The sequence below is a fragment of the Acanthisitta chloris genome, unplaced genomic scaffold (genome assembly GCF_000695815.1).
Source record: "Acanthisitta chloris isolate BGI_N310 unplaced genomic scaffold, ASM69581v1 scaffold1004, whole genome shotgun sequence".
Classification (NCBI taxonomy): domain Eukaryota; kingdom Metazoa; phylum Chordata; class Aves; order Passeriformes; family Acanthisittidae; genus Acanthisitta; species Acanthisitta chloris.
Genome location: NW_008668532.1, coordinates 10,404 through 28,160, shown reverse-complemented (window position 1 = coordinate 28,160; position 17,757 = coordinate 10,404). Strand labels below are relative to the sequence as shown.

General features: G+C 40.1%; 1 protein-coding gene across 1 annotated transcript in view; it reads right to left on the bottom strand.

Annotated features, from left to right (window-relative positions):
* The window catches only part of LOC103800533 (dipeptidyl aminopeptidase-like protein 6), a gene marked incomplete at its 5' end in the record, with an annotated part of 71,226 nt that extends 55,850 nt beyond the window's left edge, over positions 1-15,376 (bottom strand). Inside the window, 2 exons of the mRNA XM_009072913.1 lie at positions 7,162-7,260; positions 15,262-15,376. Of these exons, the coding sequence (XP_009071161.1) occupies positions 7,162-7,260; positions 15,262-15,376 (214 nt within the window). The remainder of the gene's footprint in view (positions 1-7,161; positions 7,261-15,261) is intronic.
* Positions 15,377-17,757: the final 2,381 nt, after the last annotated feature.

Below are 17,757 nucleotides of genomic sequence, written 5' to 3'. Positions count from 1 at the left end.
TCCTCAAGACAATAAATTACTCAAAAACCCTACAAACAACCCCCCTAATTGAGTGTTACAGTGTTACTTCTGCTTTTCCTGTGACATTTCCCCCATAATATCCCAAAATATGCTGGAGGACTTTCTCCAGCACATTTCTCCTTTCAAATTCAGAAGTTGCTGTACGTGCCAAAGGATGATTTTCTCAGTCTAACAGCAACACATGTGCCCCACCAGCACCCCAGCACTGCAGAGAAGCTGGGCACTGAGGCACTGCCAAAGCTGCAGCAATGCACTCCTCCCCAGCTTGCTCCAGCTTGTTCCTACAGACTGTATTATTTTTTTAAAGAGCCAAATTGATTTCTTATTTCATTCTCTCTAGCAGTAATGAACAAAACAGCTACATGGTAGAAATGCTCTCCTTCACTGCCTATTACAGTATGTTAAAAAGCCACAGCTACATGGTAGAAATGCTCTCCTTTACGGCCTATTACAGTATGTTAAAAAGTTATTCATTCCTGGGTTTGCTGTCTTTAGTGAATCTTTAGTTATCACATTCCTGGGTTTGCTGTCTTTAGTGAACAGGTTACTGTTATCGCTGAGCTCCGGCAGTTGCCCAGCAGATGAAAGGCAGGAGTAGGGCAACATCTATTCAGTGTTCTCAAAGCACAGATCTGCAGAAATACCTGAAGAATATGATCTAGGATGGAGCCTAAAACCAAAACTATGGTTTAAAGGTTTAATATATTCCTCCCTTCTTTCTCATGGTGGCAGTTGTGACATAGAAAGATCAGGACGCTGAGCTCCGGCAGTTGCCCAGCAGATGAAAGGCAGGAGTAGGGCAACATCTATTCAGTGTTCTCAAAGCACAGATCTGCAGAAATACCTGAAGAATATGATCTAGGATGGAGCCTAAAACCAAAACTATGGTTTAAAGGTTTAATATATTCCTCCCTTCTTTCTCATGGTGGCAGTTGTGACATAGAAAGATCAGGAGTAGATAGGACGAGCCAAATTGATTTCTTATTTCATTCTCTCTAGCAGTAATGAACAAAACAGCTACATGGTAGAAATGCTCTCCTTTACGGCCTATTACAGTATGTTAAAAAGTTATTCATTCCTGGGTTTGCTGTCTTTAGTGAACAGGTTACTGTTATCGCTGAGCTCCGGCAGTTGCCCAGCAGATGAAAGGCAGGAGTAGGGCAACATCTATTCAGTGTTCTCAAAGCACAGATCTGCAGAAATACCTGAAGAATATGATCTAGGATGGAGCCTAAAACCAAAACTATGGTTTAAAGGTTTAATATATTCCTCCCTTCTTTCTCATGGTGGCAGTTGTGACATAGAAAGATCAGGAGAGGTTTAGATAGGACATTAGGAAAAATTTCTTCACTGAAAGGGTGGTCAAGCATTGGAACTGGCTCCCCAGGGAAGTGGTGGAATCACCATCCATGGAAGGGTTCAAAGAACATGTCAGTGTGGTGTCTAGGGACATGGTTTAGTGGTGGACTTAGCAGTGCTAGGTTAACAGTTAAACTGGATGATCTTAAAGGTCTTTTCCAACCTTAATGAGCCTATGACTGTTTTGGCCCATGGAGGAGCAGCCCAGAGAACCCTGCACTCCAGCTAGCCATGCTGTAGCTCTCTAGCAGGGCAATTTTAGTCTTCAGAGCTGTCAAAGCAGCACCTTAACACAAATCTTTTTCACAATGAAAAATATTATCACTTAGAAAGTTCTTAATATCTATGCAAAGCAACCTATAAATAATTCATTTACTCCACATGCATCTACATCATTTGAAATGCATCAATGCTTTTATCAATACAGGATTTGCACTGCAGAGAAGAGGCTTGGGGGCATTTGGGCTATCCAATGATTGTTGATCTGAGCATTATTACTAAAGGTAAACTGAAATAAATTACCTCAGTTACCGCCCAGTGCTTTTTTCCAGCATGGTAAATAAAACTTATTAGTTCTAGGTCATTAAATTCAATGTAAGACTTTTAAAGAGCCCAGAGATTCTATGATGCTACTAGTAAAACATGCAAAGAAACATATGTTCTTCAGTATTAAAGATAAATGAATTACTCCATTATATTTAGATATTAGTGCATTTTCAAAGGAACTTTTGAGATAAAACCCTAGCTACCATTCTTAGAGGCAAGCTGGGCACACTGTGGTCCTGGCTCTCACTGAATGGCAGTTTTCCAAATAACTGAGCCATTTCTGAAAATGCTATTCAGAGCCTTTTGCTAATTTACCCACTATTCCTCTTCACTTAAGAATAAATACTATTTTGCCAGTTTTGCAGGGGAAGTGAATAGGCAGGGACCTCAGAGAGCAGGACTTGATTTTCAGATCTTTTTCTGTTCCTATGACCCTGAACATGTCCTTTGGTGTCCTGTACCTCAGTGCTCCTCACTGCTTGAATATATTGTGCTCTTCATTTCAACATTTATTCTTCTCATTTGGCTACAACCCCTCTGCAAGGACTGTTTGGCTGTGTCTGGCCAGTGTCCAGCACGAAGAAGATGCATTTCTAGTTGGATCCTCCAATCACCAACATAACGTTCCAAACCCTGACAACAGCCACTGCCACATATACTCTGTCTCGCAAGATGCCAACAGCAAGGCTGGAAAAACATCCTCCAAGAAGTAAGCAATGATGACACATTGCATCCAATCAATCACAATAACCTCTGGCAGTATATTAGAAGCTGCTGGTATGTTTTTCTAGCTACAACAGCAGCCAAGTACTTTCAGTGTGGGCAAAATGTATTTGCCACAAAGTACAAAGACAGAGGATAAACACATCTCTGAAACTGGTATATATGGTGCAGTCTCTATGCTTTCTTTGACACTGGGCATGATGCACCCTCCCCATGAAGAAGGAGTGCTCCCAAGATAGTGTGGGTTGGATTCACAGCTGACAGGAATCATTGTAGCTCAACGGGGCCACAAAACCAGCACTCCTAACCCAAACTGACTTCTCAGAGCAAGTCTAGGCAAGGGGGCCACAAAACCAGCACTCCTAACCCCAACCGACTTCTCAGAGAAAGTCTAGGCAATGACTATGAATTACTGTTTGCAGGAAAAATCAGATGCCTGAGCTGCTCCTCAGTACAAAATGACAACAACTTTCTCTATCCTGATTTTTGTCAACCATTACAGGAACATTGCAGCACCCCACTGAGCTTTTCAGAAACCTGAACTAAAGTCCTGTGTGAGAGGAATTACAGGAAAAGCTCAGTAATTGTGAATTGTGAATGTGCTCATGAGGGGAACTGCTAAGCAGTTAGAGACTAGACTAATGAACAGGCCATCTGTCATCCAGCATGGGACACTCCTGACATGCTATGGAGGAGGATATACAAACAAGGAAATGTTCAAATACGACATTTAAGATATGTATGAGTATAAAATGGGCTGCTAATTGGAGGTATTTCACATGCTTAGCATACAGATATCATAATTCTAGTTGTACAGGAAAGGGAAGGAAGCTCACAATAGAGAATGGCAATAGAAAATGCAGAGTGTGAAGCACCAGGTGATGAGAAGAAGAGCACAGGAGAAGGTGCAGGATGGATGGGGCTGGAAGAGAATCACAGCTCAGATTCTTTGCACTTGGACTGCAGAACAGGGAGATGCCATTTGATCACCAGAACAATCTCAAATTTCCTGTATTTCACTGCTTTGTACCTACTATAGTATAACATATATTCTGTGCTGCTATGTACTATTCTGTCCTGGGAAATGAAACCTTCGCAATAAATTCAGCATTTATTTACAGTACTGGGGAAATCTAAGTGACATGAGTCCCTGTAAGTGGAACTAGAAATACACTCTGGAGCAGTCCGTTCTGGTCACAGAATTGTAGAATAACAGAACAGTTTGGGTTGGAAGGGACCTTAAAAATCATGTAGTTCCAACCCCACTGCTGTGGGCAGGGACATCATCCATTAAACCAAGTTGCTCAAAGCCCCATCCAGCCTGGCCTTGAACACTTCCACGGATGGAGCATCTGCAACTTCCCTGGGCAACCTGTTCCAGTGCCTCATCACCCTCATAGACCAAAATTTCTTCTTAATGTCTAACCTAAACCTACTCTCTCTCAATTTGAAGCCATTCCCCCTTGTCCTGTCAGTACATGCCCTACGAATGCATTGCTCCCCTCTGGAGTGCTCTTTCCTGAGTCAGTGATAATAGTCAGGGCAGTAGAAGACAGCAGCTAATTAAAGAAAACATTCTTTGCTCTCCCTAAACCACTGGATAAAAGTGAAAACTGGAGTTTGAAATTACAGTGGCATCATAGAAATGGTAAGAGGTTCAAATTTCCAACCTTGGCACATGTCTCACTTCTACAAACGAGCCACAGGTTGTGTTACTGAAAACTGAGACAAAGCCTGTAATCCTTACACTGAAAGTGTAGTTATGTCAGCATAGAGACTGTTTTCTTTTTTTCCTAGCTCCTTTAAAATCAATGGAATGATGCCAAGCTATTGATTGGAAATCTGTTATTTTTTCACTTGCCTACTAAGAATCAAGAAAATACTTAAACATCAGCTCATCCCATCAATTTCAGTGAACTTTCAGCATATTTGAAGTGTCACCTTGAATGTAAATATTTATTTATATTAACACTTGCTCTAAGATTCGCTCAAGACAAAGGAAAGACCTTGTTCCTTCAGAGGGTTTAAATCAGTCCCTTGCTTACTGGAAAGAACACGGATACTTTACTGACTGAACTATTTTGGAGCAAATCCTTCAGATGATTCAAATACTCCTAAACATGCAGCATGCTTCATCTTTGGCAAGGCCACCAATCTCCTGTCTGCTGCAATAACAGAGGGAAAGGAAGGAAGGAAATAAGAGCTTTGAGGAGCTAAGAAGACTGAATTTTGCAAATCTCTGAATGACTGTGATGTTTTGCTGTATAATTAACAGGAGAAGGAGGGGAAGAAGGATACACAACAGCTACCCATGTTATAACAATTGTTTGGATCCCCACAAAACATCAACTTGGTTTGTGAGCTGAAATGCAATTTTAAATATGCACTTTTAAGATATGCAATTTTTCAGCTAAGACATTCCAGCATTCTGGTTATACTAAGCTTACTGATTTGGCTTTGGCATTTTCAGAGTCTTTCATTTGCATTCTAAAAACTGAGAATATGAGGTCAACAACAATGTGTTCTTGGAAATCTGGCTACTGCTCTTTCATCTTGCTTATCAGAGACTTAATCAAGATTTCACCACTTAGTCAGGTGGAGAAAGCTGTGAAAGCAACTATTATGCAGAAAAGCAATTAATGTTGTAAAATGGCTTTGGATCCTTGGATGAATGATGTTGCAGATTAGTGTCTTGCCCCTAAATGCAAAGTGACCCTTGGGTAAATCTATAGATTATCTATTGGCTTCCTAAATTTCCTCTAGATATATTAAAACCAGTGCCCACAGTGTTAGTACCAAAGCAATAGAACAAGCAATTCTAAAATATCTATGTATGTGTACACAATATGATTTCATGCTTTGTCCTTTATAAAAACAGTGTTTTAGTAATTTCAGATCTGGCAAACTGGTGCTAAACAGTGCTGGAGTCAGTGAGGGTACAGGAGAGGACCAAGGCAGGTTTTAAAACAGGTAAGACTGGATGGAGTTTTAATAAAAGTTTATATGGCACTAGTATTTGGCTATAATTGGAACAGCATGGGAAATGTTAATTTTTTCTCAGAGGACTGCAGTTTTGTGGAAAATAAGCCTTATATTCACATAAAGCAATACTCATCAATGGAGGGAATATTATACCCAGCTCTACAGAAATACTTCATTCTTTGTTCCTGCAAAAGTTTACTTAACTCATTATCATTCCCTCCACTATACTCTACTTTCTGTACTCCAGCAAACCAAGAAAATAGCAGTGAATGTCTCAATAAAAACTTTTTCCTTCATGAGAGCTATTAGGGATATCCATGCTGAAAGAAAAAAGGATGTTAGACAAATAATTCTGAGCTGCAATGCAGATAATATTTCCATTATCATTATTCCCCTAGAGTGGTTATGGTAAGTATCATTCCCCCAGAGAACACAGCCTGAAAAAGAGCTCCTGCCCATTGGCAGGTGTGTTTGTGAAGGTATGTATTGTCTGCAACTGCTTTCCTCTCTATTTGAGTGGGTGGGAAAAGTTGAAAACAGCTGTACCGAGGGCAGCTGTGGAATGTATTCATTCAGCACTACCCTTTAACACTCTCTTTTTTCATTACAGGTATTAAAATTGTTCCCGCTGGACGTAGCAGACAAGGAAAGCTAAACACAAGGAAGGATTTGATCCAGTTCCCCATTAAATTCAAAAGAAAAACTAATAACTTTAATGATAATAGGAGCTGGACTGGAACTTAAATGAACAGTACACCATGAATCATTTCATTCTTGCCAAAGCAATTTCCAGTGAGAGCTGGAATACACATCCCCCAAAGCAGTTGCACTCCAGAAAATACAACATGGCTGGAATACACATCCCCCAAAGCAGTTCCTCTCCAGAAAATACAACATACATTAATTCAAGTATTATTTGGTTTTCCCCTGACTGGAAAATGTAAGGCAGCAGAGGATAAAAAGAACACATGGCTTGTGTGCAAGCCCCAGCACAGCTGCTGCTGGACCACTGTTTGCCTGTTGCTTAGCAATGATTCACCTTTCTGCCAGGGAAAAAATGTTTTGATGAAAGACTATAAACCTGCAGTTTTGTTTATGGTAAAATAATGAGTGATGGTGCTCTAACCACTTCTTCCAACCATGCACATATGGAATGCTGGAAGCTCTTTGGGACAAAGGCTGTAGTTTTCAATGTCTAGCTATGAGCCCATTGGAGAGCCCTAGATAAAAAGTTGTAACACAGCAGTGGTGTTTGCATGTTTAAAAGGAGGAAAACTGCGATAGGAATTTGAGGATTGAAAATAGGAATTTGAGGGCATGACTCTAAGGCAACCATCTCTAGCTGCCCTTGCTTCAGCAGGGAGTTGGACAAGATGTTCTCCAGAAGTCCCTTCTAACCCCAACCACTCCTTGATTCTGTAATATTCAGGAGCAAAATAAAAAACTGGAGGAATAAAGGACATAAAAAAGGATGCCCAGAGAGCAAGGAAGATAAGCAAAGATATTACAAAATGCACCTGCCTCACTCACCAGTTATCCATTTTGCCTCTGGGTCATGAATTTTGAAATCATCACTGAAGAGATCTTCCACTGTTATCTTCTTCTTCTGAGACAAGCTGTTATCTTCAACTGTAAAACATTCAAAACCAAACTGCCATTAATTCAACTTTGAAAGGTATCTGAAAATACAGCACCTGCACATTTGGAAATAGTCCACATTAGGCCTTCTGTCACACCTAAGTCTCTTCCCATTGTTGGTGCTATAAAAAGATCATCTAACAGTTCCCTAACAGAAATCTCCTTGTTATTTATGCCTGACCTCAATAACTACAAAAAGACCAACATATGGTCCAAAACATACATAACATGATCAACAAATATTTATAAGTCATGAAAACATATCTATAGATGTCATAGTGATATCCAATGTTGAATATTCAAAGAATATTAAAGCTACTTAACACTAAAATATTTCTGAAATCATTAGCTACATTTTTAAAAAGTAATTAAAACAAGCAGGCTTTTACAGCTTATATTCTTATTTCCTTAAAACTATCACAAACAACCATAGCTGGAAATGTATTTAACCTTATAAGAGCTCGTAGAGATTACTTCAGAAATTCAAAAAATATGGAAATGTATTTAACCTTATAAGAGCTCATAGAGATTACTTCAGAAATTCACAAAATACTTTCCCTGGGAATCAGACAGTTGGTTGCAGAAATATTTTTGAAAAGTCCTTAGATGTTGCATAACTGGCCCATACTAATTTTGATTTTTAGTGAAAGAATATACAGTTTCATTTGCAAACATGGAAATACCAAAGCTGAAAATTTCAGAGAAAAACTAAACCCAACAATTTTGATTAATATATTTCTCCTTTCCTTTTTTTTCCCCATCAATTGTAATTTTTTTTTTGTTATGACAAGCCATCACCATCTATGAATAATTTGGTTTCAACATTCAATCTTTTTTCTGAAATATATTTTCATGGAAACCCTCAGTCAACTTTAAATATATTTGCTCTTTAAAAGAAAAACACAAGGCTATGTTCTGACTATTTCCACAGCAGGGATGTATTTCAGCATCTCTCCTCACTACAGTGTCTTCAAGCCTGAGGTCTACTGGCATCCTGCAGCCTTAGCTATCTTTGATATTCTTTAGTGCTAAACTTGCACTGAACACTCATGATTAGAAAAGTGGAATCAGACTCAAGCCATTCATTAGAGGAAAAAAGTCTTTACTATATTAAATTGAAGTCCCTGAGCTACATAAGATGACAAAAAATTACCTATGAACAGCGTTTTGTTCCACTAAGAGGTATTTCAATACAAACTATCATTTTCACAAAATTATGTTCTTAAATATTCATATTTTTTCAAAGTCTGGCTGAGGTTTCAATCACACTGTTCAGTGTGGCTTCCAAATACCAAAACACATTAATACATGTCCTCAGCCAAATCCCTCTGCACGACAGCATTATGCCAAGTTATTCTGCATAATTTTATTTATTAAAATGGAAAACATAGGTGACAAGAACCCCAGGAAATAAATCCAGTTAGTTTCCAGCAGGGTGCAAGTCTCCAGAAATGGATATTCAGGGAGGTCAGGCAGAGCAGATCAGGAGGTTGGAGAACATGTGCAGGTCTAGTCAGCTGTTTGAGGAGCTGCTTCCCAAATATCACCCAGAGGAACACAGACACCCTCTTCCCCCCATCAGGGCATAAGGACAGGCACAAGTAAACCTCTGTACTGGAGATTTGGGAAGGGGCAGGGTGGGAAATTCCTCTTTTCTGTACAGGATGGAGACAGTCTGGGAGCTGCACCACCTCTATAACCTTCACAGCACTCAAACTCCTCAAAAGGAACTGCAGGAAGAGGGAGAGGCAGCACCTCAAGTGTGCACATCCAGGAGTCTCCCTAAAGCCTGAGGTGAGATTCCCTTGCTGTCCTCTGCAGTGGGCTGTAATAGCTTCAGTAAGTCCTATATTGAACCATGCACCACATTAATCTCAGCCATAGAGCTAGGTAGAAAACAAATAATAAATCAATCAATGAGTTATAGGGAAAAAAATAAGAGATTTGCTGATCTCTCCTCTAACAGCCAGGTAAGACAGAGGGCTCATTAAGAACACCTACCTCATTCCTCTGGCCCTAAGGGAGACATTTATGGAGGAAGAAATGCAATTGCAGAATCGCAGGCAGCAGTGTCTAAGCCAGCTGATGGACAAGAGTTGTGTCCACACCCAACTGCAGGGACCTTGAGGCCTCCTTGGGCTTATGGAAGGACAGAATAGAATCATAGAACGTTGAGGGGTTGGAATGGACATTGAAGATCATCAAGGGCCAACCCCCTGCCCTAGGCAGGGACACCTCCCACTAGACCAGGTTGCTCAAGGCTTTATCCAACTTGGCTTTGAACATTGCCAGGGTTGGGGCATCCACAAGCTCCTTGGGCAACCTGGGCCAGTGTCTTACACTCTCACAGTAAAAAATTACTCCCTAATATCTAATCTAAATTTCCCCTCTTTCAATTTATATACATTACTCCTTGTCCTGTTAATACAGTTCCTAACGAAGAGTTTCTCTCCAGCTCCCCTGTAGCCCCTTCAGATACAGGAAGGTTGCTATGAGGTCTCCATGCAACCTTCTCTGCTCCAGGCTGAACAGCCTCAACTTTCCCAGCCTGTCTTCATAGGAGAGGTTCTCCAGTTCTCTTACCAAATTCATGGACCTCCTCTGGACTTACTCCAACAGGATCAAGCATGTGCCACCAACGTTTTTTGCATTCAAGTCCTTTACCCCAGCAGACCCAGCACAGCAGCAGTGCAGGTGACACAAGGACTTGTGATCTGAGTTCCAAGTCAGAAACCCACCATTCAAACATCAAAGTTCGATGCTGAGAGAACTGAGAGGAAATTATGCCTATTTTATATTTGATTCAACATTAAAGGCATGACAAGAACCCTGCGTTTGGGTTCATCTGCCTGCACTTCATCCTCAAAGTCACTGCACCCAAATGAACATGGACAGAACTGACAAAACCTGGCTCTCCAGAACATGGAAAGAAAAAAGATCCTCCAGAAAATCAGAAAACTCAAACACAAAGGAGCTAGGAGCTGACCTCACTGTCTGTTTTGCCTCCTCTCTTTCAAGTTTCCTCTCAACTCCATCAATGCTCAGAGGCTGCTTGATGGGTCAGAAGGTTTCAGCCACCTTTGGGTGCTCACTTTTCTTTCTGTCATCCCTGGTGCTCAGCTGCAGGACAGTGTCAGATGCTTTTCTCACACACCTCCTGGACTATTGTGCATTGCAAGCATGTGAGTGAATATGTGCCTACATCTCCAGAGCCAGCACAACAGGAACTCTTCTCTCATCTCAGCTTGATCCCCAGACAGACCTAATCCCTCTTCTCCCCCAGATGACCTCTCTGTACCCAAAGGGAGTGGCCAGACAAGGCAAACAGGCAGCATTTCTCCCTTCAGTAAAATCTCACCTTTTTTAAATGACATATAATACATATTTATATATAACAATTGTGAACAAACAAATTACACTCTTGGACAGCTGGTCACAGGATATTTGCTTGCTCTTCCAGAGCAGCAGAAGTCCTACAAAGCTTTCTAGGCAATGCCTTTGGCTGTCTGACAGCATGCTGTGAATTAATGCTATACAATGACTACCACAGTACCATCTCTGAAAAATATTTCCCATGAATTTTGCAAAACTTTTAACATGGATTTGGGTGTACTTTCTTTTTTTCAGCTAAAGGTCAGATTTGAAAGGAATGAATTTGATGTATATCTCCAGAAAGCTTTAAATATCAGGAACAGATTTGCAAAAAGTCCTTGTTTGCCTCCATTTCCAAACAGAGGGGACAAGAAAGCAATCTCCACCTAAGCAAAATGTCTAATGGAATTTGGGGAAGGTTTTATTTTACTCAAAATTTCTGTAGGATTGTGTCCTCTTTTCAGCTTTCTTATATGTGTGTGCATGCATAGACATGCATGCCCATAAAGTTTTTGCATGTCTTTATATAAACACACAACACCACTTGGATGGGACCATACATGATGTGGCAAGTGAGCAGACACTTGGGGAGCAGACACCAATTAGGAAAGGCTCAGGCTCACACTGTTATATTTTGTATAAACAGTTTCACATTTTTCAAAGGTAGGTGGAATGGGAGGACTCACACACACATGAAATCAAAGAACCTCAGTGTAGGTAACTTTGTGCATTTGCTGTACTAAAGTGTAATTAAATGCAAACTTTCACCAGTTACTGCTTCTTTTGAGAATGTTGTTCTAGAGTACCAAAGGATTTACAAATCACAGAAATGTTGAAATTTTATTAGGTTTTTACAAAATAAGACATAATCATTAGCTGGCAATAAGGCACTGCTACTGTAATATTGGCTGAATGCAAAGACCACTGGTCTCAGTTTATGAGTTAATCTTGAAGTGGAGTGAATGACCTGCCCCTGAGAAACCCAGACCAGTGGAGGTTTCAGCCCTTCTGCAGCTGAATCCAGAGTTAAAACCTTTAAAGGTTTGGGCTGATTCAAAAAAAGACTCTTGAAGTGCTACATAAATCCCCTTTTCCCCTGGTTATTAAATACCTTAATCATTATCTGTCCAGCTAAGCAAACCTTCCCCATTTCCCACTTTACATATCATTCTTGACTTTGCAGGAGACCACTTAGAAGATTACCCCAGTTTTCACAGTATTGGTGCAAGTTATGGGTCCAGTTAACCACTTTTCTTTGTCTGAACATGGACTACATTCCTGAATTCTGCATTCTATCCCACATATGTCCCAAATTACTCTCTGTAGCACTGCATAATGTTCAGCACTGAGTTTAGACTATCTCTGCATTGCATGCCTTGGTACTGCACTGCAAAACAGGCCTTCAAACCAACACCAAAATACTTAGAGAAGAAGTTTCCCAGCCAGGGACAGGGCTGAGATAGACAGGAATAAGTAAGGGATTCAGAGGTAAAATGCAAAAGGTTATTTGTACTGGTATGCCAGTGTCAGGCTGGACTCCAGCATCATCATCAGAAGGAAGACTTAAAAATACTTGGAAATATTCTCAGGCATTGTGCTCTGCCCCTGTCAGACTGCATCAACCTCTTTGAGACATCTGCAATAGAGGCCTTTGTCTGGTTTTGTTTGGTTCGTTTTTTCTCCCCACTGATGTCACTCTCATACTTGGCAGCTCCCCATGAACATCCACAAAACTGCTCTGCCTCCTTCCTCTGCTGTCCTCCTGCCCTTCCTCACCTCTTGTTCAGGTATCCATCACCCATTTTTCAGTTTGGCTACCAAAGGATAAACATTTCTTCTTCCAATGAATTACTTTATGGCAAGGAAATGTAGATTCTGCTTCTCCTCTTGGACAGGCTCCTCCACCTTCCCCACTTGTCTCTTGCTGGGACTAGCTATCCCCAGTCAGGATTAGCAATTTGATACTTTATACGTTTGTCAAATCAGCCTCAATTTCTTACTTAGCACTACCTGGCAGGAAATGCCTGTGAAATGAGCCTCCTGTTCCCCTCTGCCATAATACAACCCTGTAACAAGTTCCAGGGCCAGTGGCCCAAAAGAAGACTGAACTCAGCTGCTGCCAAACCACAGCAGCAACCTAAGCTATCTAATTTTCCCTTGGCAGAATCTCACCATGAAGCACTCTGGATCTATAATAAAAACAAGAGCAATACTGAGCTCAGTTTTTGTATTTGCATGTAGGACACAGTTCTGAAACATCAACAGGAGAAACATGAACTCAAGCCCAGTCCAGCATCGGATCAGATAACTACAAATCTCAAAAAATATGAATGGAAATTTTAGCATAGGCTTTGCATATTCCTAAGTTTAAGCACACAGACTCTCTCAACAGTCTTATTTGGAGCTGTAGCTGACTACATATTTAAACCTGTGTGATTTATGTGTATGCTATGTATGTGTACACATACATAACCCAAACAGAGAATGTCTGTGAATGCCCATACAAATATAAATACACAAACACAGTCGTAAATTTTATTTAGAACTGAATGTACTTCACATTCCCACTTAACATTATATAAAATAGAAGGTAGCCATATTCATTTGTGTCTTCCTAAATTAGAGAACATTAACTACAGGGTCTCAATGCTCAGTACACTTTTTCCATTTAGACATTTACCTGGAAAACAGCACTGCAGTATCTATAGTAATAATAGTTATTAGTGGATTTAATGTGTGGTTTTCTCTGTGGGGAAGTGGGAGTAGAAGTCCTAAATCAGGTCTACAGTGCAGCCCAAAACTAAAACCAGTGCTGCTAGGTCCTTATCAGATGCCATTCTGACCATTCTTATATAGAAGTCATTATTACACAAGGTCTTGCAAAAGGAAATATTTGTGACTTCAACTGTATTTAAGACTGTACAGGTATGTTAGGCTTCTCCCCATGTATCTGTTATATGGAATCTTGCTTTTCATGGAAGTGGCACCCATGGTCCCACCTATGCAGTTCAATAGCTTCAAGACAGCTTCTTGAGGCTCACTACTATGGGCTTAGGAATCTAGGTTTAGTGTGCACCTTTGAAAAGTCTGCGACTGCACTTTTGTAAAAATTAATTTAATTAATGATCCCTAATTAAGTTTAACCTTAATTCATTTAAGTACATAATTACTCTAGCATGACTGTGTGCTGCTTACACTGAAAACATCAGGATTTACTCTAGCATGACTGTGTGCTGCTTATATTGAAAACATCAGGAAAACATGAAATAAACTGAATATGGCATGACAATAAATAGCCAAAAGGATAATGTAGTGATTGCTTCACTCATTTTCAAATTAACTCAGTGCAGTGCTGTATTTCTTGGTTTATCACTGTCTCTAGTGCACCCCATAGCAGGACTGTGGGATAAGAATTGTGTCAGGGAGGATGGGCCAGACGTGCTGGACTGCATGCCCATGTACTGAAACATCATGTGAACTGACATGTTATTGAAACAGCACGTGAAATTTCTGCATCACAACTTCCACTTCACCACCCCGTGCTCATCCATTTCTTATGGTTTCATTTTTCCCTTGCCTCTGTTCCCCTCCTCAGCTCTGTCTCTCTGTCCTGCTGTTCCCTGGATTCCATCACTTTCATGTACTCATCCAAGAAGGAGCCCCTTTTCTTCTCCTCTACATCCCACTGCAGGAGACCTTTGCCTTCTCCTGTGTTTTGTAGCTCCTCACCCTTTCTGACACTGAATTCTCTTTTCTATGTTTTGTCTCTCATTTTGTTTGTCTTATATTCAGTTCACATTTTCATTCAAATACTCATTTCTCAGAGCTGTGAAAGGGTGTCATTTCTACTCCCTAAGTAGGCATGGAAATTTACAGGGCTGTATAAATATATAGTAATCAATAATCATAATGACATCACATTAAAATTCAAGCCTATGACCTCAGAAGCTACAGTAAGAGAAGTAGTTTACAGAGGTTACATGCACAGAACTTTCCTGAAACTTGGTAAGAGGATTAACTTCAAACATTCCTTATTGGGAAGTTATTAATTATTTTTTGAGCTTGAGTGTTATCTGGCACATCGTTCCTTATTGGGAAGTTATTAATTATTTGTTGTGCTTGAGTGTTATCTGGCACATCATTATGTGAAATTGCTTTGTAAACACTCTGGTCTGATCTAAAAATCAATTCAGCTGAATGGGATGGGATTTAGGGGCTTAGGCACAGGCATCATTTTAGATGCTCTAGGATCTGCCTCAAAACTGGTAACTGCTACTCCACATAGACATAAATTTCAGAATTCCTGTGTCCTGACTGACAGCCCTCTGTGGTTGTCTCTCCTACCCTGGCACATCTATAATGACACTCCCCATCTATGTTTAGGCAATCAAGTTCCAGGCTTGTTCCCCCAGCTCTGCAGCCCTGATCTTTGAATTGAAATATAAAACTCTCAAACAATCTACCTAAGAATTGCCTTGAACTCAGCATCACATCAAGATAAAGAGAGGAAGGAGGATTCCTTTGATGTTGACTTTGTAGTCAGTTGCAATCCTTTTACCCTTGGAAGTGTAAAATTACAGAAGAAAACCAGAATGGAAGTGAGTTAAAGGTTATAAATACCTGGTGTCAGGAGTATAACCGAGGTGACAATCAGGGAGCAGATAACGAGAATAACAAGTAAGGCAATTGCAATTCCTTTCCAGTTTCTTTGAGGAGGATTACTCCCCACCAGCTCCTAGAAACATCAAAAGAAAGTGAACGTTTAGAAAGGGCACTTGGATGGGGAAACAAGCAGCAGAATCCAAACAACAAAGTATATCTGCAGAACTACACCCTGTGACCATGGTGGGCGAAGCCTATGAGGCAAATACAATCCATGCTGTTATAATCCATTGTGGCATTAAGTGAATCCATCCCAAGTCATTATACAGTGAATAAATGCAATGCACCTACAGGACACTCAATAGTGAAACCCACAGTCCCATCACCTCCTGGCATGCAGGCACCAGATGCCCAACTGAGCACTCACCCAAACTCATCAATGCCAACTTCCTACCAACCTTCATTAAGTCTGGGAATAAAGAGCCTTACAGTAACTTTCAAGACATTTTTATAATAAGATGTTAGAGAATACTGGAAGATAAATAATTCACAGGGGTGTGTATGGAGATAAAAATCAATAAGAATATCCCCATGGTGAACTCTTCTGCCTTCCCAGAAAACATCGTATCTCCTCAGGGCATGCTACATGCATTCCTAGGCTGGTAGGTCTGAGGAATTGAAGACAGGCTTCTCCTCTAGCATATACATTACATTTAATCACATCCTTGAATTTGAAGACAGGCTTCTCCTCTAGCATATGCATTAAATATAATCACATCCTTGAACTTTTAGAATCAAAGCTCCATCACCATTCACTGATAAGATTTTATTTCACTGTGGTTGTACCACGTTCTGTGTATGATGCATACAGCCCCCTGCTCTTGAGACTGAGGTTTTTATGAAGTGCTGTGTTCACATTCACAAGATCTTCAATATTTATTGCACTTTCATGCCTTTTGCTGGATTCCCCTTAGCATTTTGCATGATTTGTGATTTCATGCATCCACTGAAGCACCCACAGGAAGTGTATAAAATATCAGTGCACTCCACTTTTCTGGAAGGCTGAATTTGTTCAAGGGATCTGGCCTCACAGCCAGAACAACTCTGGATGCTCCTCCTCTGTGTTGGTCTCATCTAAATACAACTTTTGCCTCATTTGCTTTGAGGGATGGTGGTTCTAAAGCAGAGCTGCTGGTACTTCTTTAAAAGATTATTTTTTTTCTCTATTTTAAATTTTTCATGAAAATAAAAAATTTCTTAGCAGGCTAAGTTCTGTAATTCAGTTTGTTTCACTTACTGTAACTTTTTCTTATACACAGCAACATGACTTGAACAGGGAGGTCAGGCAAACCTCAGTTTTGATTTCAGAAGATGATGGAAAATATTTTTTAACTTTTCCATATCAAGAATCCATTTCACAGAGAAAGATAATGTTGAGATTCTCTTTCTTTGTGTTTGGAGATCTATCCATTACAAAGACTATAAATCTGCAATGGAAAGCCAAGTTTGAAGCATTAAACATCTGAGGTAGCACCTGTACTCCATCTTTTATTTTAGTCCTGGAAAAGACACAAAAGTTCTCTTTCTTCTGGCAAAGAGGCACAGAGGTTAGCACACCCTCCCCTCCTTTGCCTTTCCCCCATTTGCACTTGGCTTTCTGGTAGAAAGGAAAAATAATTAGAAGGAACAACTTTATAGTTTATTATTTTTACTGGGGAAAAATCTGAAAAGTAGGTCAGGAGCCTTGAGAAAAGCCATTTTGACAACAAGCAAACAGAAGAATATAAATACTTGCATTTTTATAGACTATCCACTCTAAGCATGAACACAAATATTAATTAATTTAGTCTTCTAATACCATTTTTAGGAAACTGTTATGGTCTCCATTTTTCAGGTGATGCAAATAGACTCAAAAGAGCATCTGTGACTTTCACAGGGAAAGAAGTAGAGAAATAAAGCCAGAAAAATAATCCAGGGCTTCTTAGTAAGTGGCAGAAATATTTTTCCTTTCACAGCAGGTCACAGAGAGATCTAGAGGGATGTAAAGGGAACTGGAGAGAAGGAGCTGAGAAACCACAATGCTCCTACCCAGCCAAATCTTCACAGTGTCTAGGGACAGAGGTAAGATGCTGACAATACTACAGGACTGATGGCAACAGTCACAGTCCTGAAAATATCTAACAACACTCTCCACAAACGGACAGAAGATTTAAAATAGAAAAAAAAAATAGATCATGGACTTTAATTAGATCTACAAACCCAGATGTCATTCAAAAAGCTTAATAAAACCTTGTCTTAAGTGAGGTTTCCCCATCCATGAGTCCCAGTGTGATAGAAATCCACATGCATGGTTAAGATTTCAGGATATTTAACTTCCACTGAATCCATTATCAAGTCATAATCTCGTTAATTCTTCAGGCATCCAACCAATATTTGAGCAAAATCTCAACAAAAAAGACTGGGAATTTCTAGTGTATCAAGAGGAGGAAAACTATTCATAAGAAAAATGCTGAG